Source organism: Primulina huaijiensis, chromosome 6, assembly GCF_012295235.1.
Source record: "Primulina huaijiensis isolate GDHJ02 chromosome 6, ASM1229523v2, whole genome shotgun sequence".
Taxonomy (NCBI): domain Eukaryota; kingdom Viridiplantae; phylum Streptophyta; class Magnoliopsida; order Lamiales; family Gesneriaceae; genus Primulina; species Primulina huaijiensis.
Genome location: NC_133311.1, coordinates 3,746,899 through 3,755,527, shown reverse-complemented (window position 1 = coordinate 3,755,527; position 8,629 = coordinate 3,746,899). Strand labels below are relative to the sequence as shown.

At 35.6% G+C, this 8,629-nt stretch overlaps 1 protein-coding gene and 1 pseudogene across 1 annotated transcript; one reads left to right on the top strand and one right to left on the bottom strand.

The window, feature by feature from the left end:
• Positions 1 to 698: 698 nt before the first annotated feature.
• Positions 699 to 5,264, top strand: LOC140978891 (ATP-dependent (S)-NAD(P)H-hydrate dehydratase-like; annotated as a pseudogene).
• Positions 5,107 to 8,366, bottom strand: LOC140979000 (stem-specific protein TSJT1-like). The gene is made up of 5 exons (XM_073444341.1): positions 8,058 to 8,366; positions 6,643 to 6,883; positions 6,434 to 6,554; positions 6,081 to 6,190; positions 5,107 to 5,333 (listed from the first exon to the last, which is right to left on the bottom strand). Exons 1-5 carry the CDS (start codon positions 8,258 to 8,260, stop codon positions 5,298 to 5,300), a joined length of 711 nt encoding a protein of 236 aa, XP_073300442.1. The 5' UTR covers positions 8,261 to 8,366; the 3' UTR covers positions 5,107 to 5,297.
• Positions 8,367 to 8,629: the final 263 nt, after the last annotated feature.

Here is an 8,629-nt window from a genome sequence, read left to right as displayed (position 1 = left end):
AAAAAAACGTTAATTACTATTGTAAATTACAAAAATTATAGTTCTTAGTTATATCTTATAAGTCAATAATACTACAAATAATAATTTTTATAATAATAAATTTTCATACTACGCATGTCAAATAAATTAATAAAAAATAAAATTAATTGTAAAATTTATTTGTAGGTAAGCAGTTAAGAACAAAATTAGCAATAATCAAAACTTTACCTACAAAAAAGAATCACAAATAAAGAATTTAACAAGTTCAATCAAACTACAAAATTTAATTTGGAGTATAAATACCTTATCTCGGAGGAAGAAGAAACTGATATTGAATAGTTTCAACAATTAAATATATTCAACACTGCAAGAAAATGTATCACTTCAATCGGCCGAAACAATTTGAAGAACGCTTCAAAAATTTTAAGACCAACGAAGAATGATAAGAACAAATGTTCTCTATACGTTCATCGATTTTATAAGTAAATTTTCAATATTCGGTCAAAAACACGCCATTTAACAGGGCGTGTTAACTGATACATCTCATCACTCTGTGATCGCAAATTATTTTGAGTTGGTCGTGACATCCCATCACTCTGTCACCACAATCATAATTATTAATTATAAAAAAAATTGCGTGACTTGAATAAATAAAGTGAATAAAAAAAAAGAAGTCCGATGGCATGACTAAAATAAATAAAGTGAATTAAAAAAAAAAGATGGCGGGACTTTTTCATCAAGATGGCGTGACTTTTTCATCAAAAATTCTGATTGGCGTGATACGATATATTGTTAAACTTCTGTTGCTTGGGTTATTTATTAAATTTCTTTTTTTTTTTACGGTAAACCATTAAAAAGCCCTGGTCTTGCACTTGTCTCGCAACCGTTTGAATATTTGTCAAGATTGAGACTTTTCCTTCCTGGACTCTTACTTTGCAGTTTGAGGGAAATTTATGGTGGGTTTGTTGGATGCTGTACTAAGAAGGCAAGAGTTATTGATAAGGTGTTTAAGAGAATATAGCAACACAAGCAACAGGAAGGATATTTGCAAGACCACCGTAGAAATGCAATCTTTATAGAGTGGCGGCGTCCCTCTATCGGAGTCTGATGCTATTCGCATTTTGAGATCAGTTACTCCGTCTATTGAATCTTCTAGGCATAAAGGCCAAGCTGGTGATGCTACCAAATTCGGTGTTTCGTTTTTTGCCCTTGAATTATTTTTTAGTTTCAATGTGATTTTTGGGTAGAGCTTAAATTTTAGTATGGTTCTTTCGATTTTTTTTAAAAAAATTCTGCAAGGCTTTGTATATTTCCCTGTCATGTTTTGGGTGTGAGGCTTGTCTTATCATCAACATGAGGTTTGTAGAATATATTGGATTGTATGAGGGCAAGAAAAAGAAACTGCAGTGGAATAGTTTCTGTAGAAACAATGTGCCTTGATGTTGACAGGGACCTTGTTCTTCAATTTTTTCCCTGTTTTTCAACTTAAAACAATTTCATCCCACGCTTTAAGCTCTTTGGTTGTTTTGAAGAGGAGAGGGACTATTCAATGTTTGTGGGCTTTAAATTCTTCGGCAGCGATGGAATCATGGAATATTAGAAAAATTAACAAGAAGTTGTTGAGTCTCAATGAGTGAATGGACTTTTATAAATGGTAAGTTAATCCAGCAAAATCCATATATCATCATTAAGCCAGCCTGAATTGTAATGCTAGACTACAATTGAGTGCTATGCCATGATCTGGCACCTTTTGCACCTGATTTATTTTTTGGGGAGTCAAGACAGTTTTTTCTGATTTGAAGTGTAGTATTTCTGATTTGAAGTGTAGTATGATCTCTAATTTGGTACTCAGAGCTTATTCTTTTCTATTTACTTTGGAAATTGAACAGAGTATGTATGACTTCTCGCATTTCACTCTATACTTGGATTGCGTAATCCGGGTAACTGAATACTTATTCATACCATGAATGCATTAACTGCTTACCAGGGAAGATAGCAGTTGTCGGTGGTTGTCGCGAATACACTGGTGCACCATATTTTTCTGCTATTTCAGCTCTAAAAATTGTTAGTTCGTCCTCACTGAGCTTTGTATTCTCTCCTTTTCTTCATTTTTCTAACCTCTGAAAGTTCAGTTACTTATGTTTCGGGAATTTAATTGTTTCTTTTTTGTATAAACATTTACATTCCATAATTTCGAACCAAGTCTGTTTATGTTTTACAGGGAGCAGATTTGTCTCATGTATTCTGTACAGAGGATGCTGCTGCAGTTATTAAAAGTTACTGCCCTGAGTTAATTGTAGACCCGATACTTGAGGAATCATACAACATTAGGTGAACCTTATAGCAACAATAATTTTTAGTTTAGTTTATCTATCTTCTTTTTTCTTGTCAGACATTTAACTTTTTCTGAGAGGCCTCAAGGTTATGACATGCTTTACTCAGTGATGAGGACAGGAGAGCAACATCAGACAAAGTTGTTGCAGAGGTTGATAAGTGGATCGAAAGATTTGATTGTCTTGTATTTGGTCCAGGCCTTGGAAGGGACCCATTTCTCTTGGTGTGTCACTTTAGAGAAAAATATTTTTCACATAATACAACTTCAGGATGCTTATTTACTGGTCTGCTGATTATATTTTAATACTTAACACTTAATCTAGAGATCGCTTCAGTTCAATTTCTTGACTTTCAATGTGGCAAGAATATGATGAAATTTTTACAATCAACCTGGTTCTCAATTTCAATGTCTTTGAATCAGGCCCATTATACTGTCTTGGTTGTTCTGGTGACGTAAATTTTTTGTTTTCCCTTTCCTTTCTCTTTGACCATTTCTTGCTTCATGTTTCCAATTTGTCACATCATATGTTCTCTGTGTGACGAATTAAAATGGTATGGCATCTGTTTGCAGGATTGTGTGAGTGATATAATGAAGCATGCTAAGGAATCCAATATCCCAATGGTTATAGATGGAGTTCGTGTTAAAAAAAGAGAAATTTACTTTCTTTGAAATATTCGTTGTCAAATCTTGACGATTTTAACCTGCCCTTGTTTCCTTTGATTTCCTCAGGATGGACTTTTTCTTGTAACTAATTGTTTTGATCTGGTTGGTAGTTATCCCTTGGCTGTCCTGACCCCGAATGTTAATGAGTACAAGCTCCTTGTTCAGAAAGTTTTACAATGTAAAGTAAATGATGAAAATGGAACTCAACAATTACGTTCTCTCGCAAAAAGGTCAGTAACGTTCTCTCAACAATTACATTCTGACTATTTCTGTAGTATTGTTACTATTAGGATAGAGCATAGAACATGGGTAAGATAATTTTTTATGCCTATTTACAAACTTTTTATTTATTCCCCACGTCAAGATTTATTATGCATGTGCATCATCTATAATTGAACAAATAAAGAATATAGTTTCAGCGAGTGATTTTAGAAGATGAGGAGTGGCATATCATCACTAACAAAAAAAGAAACTCTTCTTGATCAAAATAGGCGGCTTGACGATTTTGAGAAAAGGAGGATCTGACTACATAAGCAATGGCCAGACAGGTACTTTCAACAAATATTTGTATCCTGAACAAAGAAAAAAATGACGCCGCTATTCCCAATATTTCAACTCTGTATTTTAGATGACACTTGAGGAATCACTTGGTAAGTGTAAAATGTAAATAGACAAATTTATGGGGCCTTAATTGGCAGCAGAAGCTATATCATTGCCAGAGTTATTTTGTTATTACGGCCTTGTAAAACTCCAACCGGCTTTATGATACTTGGTTATTGCCCTTTGTCCTGATAATCAAACAATAAATTTGATTAAGTCCCCTACATTCACGTCTCTTTCTTCTCATTTTCCTCTACTCATCTTCTCTGTTCGCTACTCGAGTATCTCGTGTGTTGCGGTCCTTTCTTTTCTATTTGTGTTTAACTTCTCATTTTAGACTCTGTAATAGCTTATTGAGTGCTCACTTGTGCTTAATTTTCTTCTCTGTATAGCTTTTTCTGCATATCCTCATTGTTTTGTAAGAATGGGTAGCGTGATCGTCATCATCCATGCCTCAGTGTCAAACTTGTGTCCGTTGGCTGCAGGGCTGTCTTTTCTAATCGGGTTAACCCCCAAACCTTTGTGTCATAGAAGTGATACAAAAGCATGGGGATCCTGTTGGAGTTGGGACCCAAAAGATTCCTTCTATTTGAGTTTACTATTAGTTTAGTACCTCTAGTATTTCTTAGATGCACGATGATGGTTCTTGAGCTATGAAATTTTGTGTTTGTGATACGTATTGTGATTGAGAATTAGAACAAATAGTAGTAATATTTGTGTTGGACAGATTATTGTAATTAGGTAAATGAGTAGAAATAGTAGTTGGTTAGGATGTTAGAGAGTACGACTAAATCAGTGTTAAATTGTTATATTTGGAGGGCACCGAATGCTTGCAAGCTCCCCTTTCTCCAAGCTTTTTTCCCTCTTATGCTGTTTCCCCACCTTGTTCTTTTTCAGACTCCTTTTCTACAATTTCTGGGAGTTGAACACTCACTCGAACTTGTGTCTATTGTTACGTTTTAGGTCCTATCAGTTTTTTTATTTTTTATTTTTTCATGACTCGTGTTGCTAACGATCTTCGGTAATTTCATTATGTAAACATGTCTGTTTCAGTTTAGCTGCCAGTCTAACATTTTAGAGTGTTGGCTTTGTTCAAATTTTGCCTCTTTTTAACTTGTTAGATCCATGGCTGTGCTAATGTCTGTGTTATGGTGGAAATCAAAATTCTCTAGTATGAGGAATTTTAATTATGTTGTCGTCTGTACAGTTAGTGCCGTCGACCTGTATGGTTCTCCCCGGTGCTGTGGTGGCCAAGGTGATATACTTTCTGGCAGGTAAGCGTCAGTCATCTCTAGCATTCTCATATCAATGCATTCCAATATCCAACGTTTTCCATTTCCCTAATATTCATTCAGAAAATCTTGCCGTAGTGTAAATTGTCTATATTTACCTTTTGTCATTCTTTTTTATATTATTATTTTTTTCCTTTTTAAGGTTTGGTTGATAAAACTGATTCTCATTCTCCCTTCTCTTTAATGGCACGGCATCCTAACACGATGTAAGATTTTTCTTAAACTTGATTACATAAATTACAAAGATGACTGACCATACATAGACGAAAATGGTTGAAGCACACTTTTGGAAGAAACAAGCAACAAACCTAATAATACAAAATCAACGACAAGGGACTCTAATCCACTGATTTACATGGCTCTTGCTTATGGATTGAGCTCCCCACCTTATCAGTGTGTAACAGATAAATAGAACTTTCGACCACCTTTTATTCCGTGGTTGCAAGAAGACTTGGCCCCTCCACCTGGAACACCCAAACACATAGGTCATCATCAGCAAGAGATTGGAAAAAATATGTGGCTTCAAGGGCCATGCTTTTTGAAGTTGGATCTGTCAATTTTTCATCTAATGGATTTAATACACATCAGAAATACTCTGATAGATATTCAATATGGTCCCCATTTTGTCACTATTCTTCTCATGATACAATTTTTATAAATTTGTCAATCTTGTTCTATCTACATGCAAGAATATCTGGATAGGGTCATCCTTTGTGCATACAAATGTTAAGTATCCATTTAGAACAATTGTTCATAGAATTTAAACATTTTTTTTAATGTGCGGGTTCGATTTCGTCTTCATGATATGTCCCGCGTTTGTCCAGGTTTTATTTATGAACAATAAATCAGTAGGTGCAATGGTAATAACGCTTAAATCCCAGAAGAAAAGTTATAGACTTGTTTGACTTTCTACAATGCAGAGCGTAGGATTTATTTTCACGTGAAAAGGAAATTTGGCCATATACATAAAGCGTGTTAGTTGAATCGCCCTGCAGGTTGCGCCTTTATTTAAATAGATCAGTGGCCTCAGATAATATGTTATCTTGGATATTGTCAAACAGAATCTCCCAAGAATATACCAAGAAGACGGCTACCATATATATATATATATATATATATTTTTGTATGTATGCATAAATATTTGTATGTATGCATAAAGTTATGTAACAAGCAAACGAGCATAATCAACAGAGAAGAAAAATTGATATTACCATGAATTTTGCTCCCCATATTTCTTCTTCTTGAGCAGGAACAGCCGTGATCTTGTTTTTTGGATTCTCGTAGCTTCGAAGTTCGCCAACTGCCGTGGAAAAGAAGCACCCTGAAAGATCAAGAAAGAGATTCATGGTTAAATAGGATAGGATAATTACTTGTTTTCCGTTGTTTGTAATTTAAAATGACGTCTAATATTATGATTCTCTGCAACAAGAGGTGGTAAATCAAACATCAAATCAAGGCAAAAATTGCGATACAAAGCACGACATCACTTTTGAAGCGTAGAAGTATTGCCTAAGTTTATATATTTTTGCAATTTTATACATACGTTTGCAGTTTGCGCACTCACCTTGTGGGAAAGAAGCAAGTGACTTTCCACAAGCGCCCTTAAGCAACTCAGCATCATTGGCAAATGCTACATACCCATCAGCGGTGATTCCCCAATAAAGAGGAACCTTGGCCAATTGGTCCTGTCAAAACACCACCAACTTAAATTTGTAAGTAGATGCGACTTATATTTAAATAAGCTTCAACTAGGCAATTGGTTAGTGTGAGTACAGTAGCAACAAACAAAGTGGAAGTGGATTTGTCGAAAACGATGAAGGCGAAATTCCCTTGGAGGTGTCCAACAACATGGTTTGGAGGATAAGGTGCTCGATCACGAAGCGCCTTATATGCCTCTATCATTAACAGAACCTCATTTGCGGATTTTGCTAGCCCATACTGTTGCTTCAGACTACCCATGTTGTCGAGTACTCCTTCAAACAAGCAGAATATGTCGTCCTTAACAGCAAATGATCTGCCATATGATCAGCCCAACTAAGTTCAAGATTCATAATTTAAAAGACAGAGATACGCAAACAAAGCAACATTTAAGAAAATCTACAGCATTGCTAAAGCCGATCAAGCCAACCAAAATTTTTTATCGCAGTAATTTTACCAAGTCTCGGGATCTGACTTCCGCTGCCTTGTGCTATAAATCATGACCACTCGGTAGAGTGTTTTTAATCTCCTATGCACGTTAGAAGTTACAACTACCTATCTGCACCAGGCAGGCTATCGTATGATTTTCAAGACCTTGCCCTCATGGAGGAAAAGCAATTAAAGTAAACGGCCTTTAACATTAAATAAAAAAATAAAAAAACCCAACAACAATGGTATTGGTGTAATCAAGAAACCTCGGGACATTATTAGATTTGAAAGAAGAATCCAATAAATCGATAACAATCTGTGGCCGGATTCCAATACACCTTCCAAAGTTGGGACCACGATATCCTTGGTTAATTTCTATTGCATCTGTCCTGCTTCTGATATAATAATCGACAACTCTTAATTTTTGTTGAAATTTCAAGTCAGCTACACAAATTTCTCATATTTATGTCGCAATCAGTATATGGCCATCATTTCAGAGAACTTCGACTCATAGGAGCTGATAAAGTAATATGTGAATCGAATTTCAACTAAACATCCAATCAATGACATCACACCAAGCCTGAATAATCTTATCGAAAAACATAATTTTCATTTTAATTTTTATTATATTAATTATCAGTTCCGCTTCCGGCCTATATGACTGGAAAATAAGATCAATTTCGTTTGATCGGAAACTGCAAGAAGTTAATCAGCAAAAGCTTCTTTCATCGATCACGATACAGCAAAATACTGGCACGAATAACTATTAGATTAACTGCTACGCACATACTGCAAAAGCACACGGTTTTTACATCTGAATTCGGTCTAATTAATTACCCGATTACCTTTTCCAATGTCAGGAGTATAATTTAGACAAAGACTCCTATGCATCAAACACAAGGTTTGGTATAAATAAACAATCCTTATCCACAACAGCTCAATCGCCGAATAAAGATCGCCAAGATCATCATCTCGATACCATAATTCCGCATCCAAAAGAATTTCCTGATTACAGTTAGCTAACAAACTTTTGCAAATTTTCAGTCCGAGACGTCACGTACCTAGGCTGCATAGCGGACTGGTTATGGTGAGTGTAGGCCAGCTGCACATCGTCCCCGATGTGCACGGAAACCGCCGAAGAATTGGCCTCCACGAACCGCGCCACCAGCTTATCCGCCGTGAGTTTTGGCGACGGCGTCCTGCTCCCAGCCGCCACCAGCTCGTCCGGAGGCGACACGATCGAACTGCTGAAAACACCTAGCATCTTAGTTCTCTATATATCCACAGACTTATTGGTACATGCAAACAAGTCACAGACAATCAATGTATTTCTCCCTCTTTCTTTTTATTATCTCTGATGAATAATTGTGAACAATGGAGGACTGTTGTTTTGGATTTATAGAAAGAAAGTGAGGGCTTATTTGTCATTTTAAAAAGGATTATTCTTCTTGATTTTATCATTTGGCCCCTATAATATATTTGCTTTCACAATCTCCTCCAACCAATATTTTAAGATTAATAAAAGAAATTTTTTTAAAAAAAAAGTTTGGGGCCTTGGACAGTGATTTGTTGATATTGGGTTTTGATCAGATATGTCATCCTAAATATTTGAATATTGATCCTTGAAAAGCAA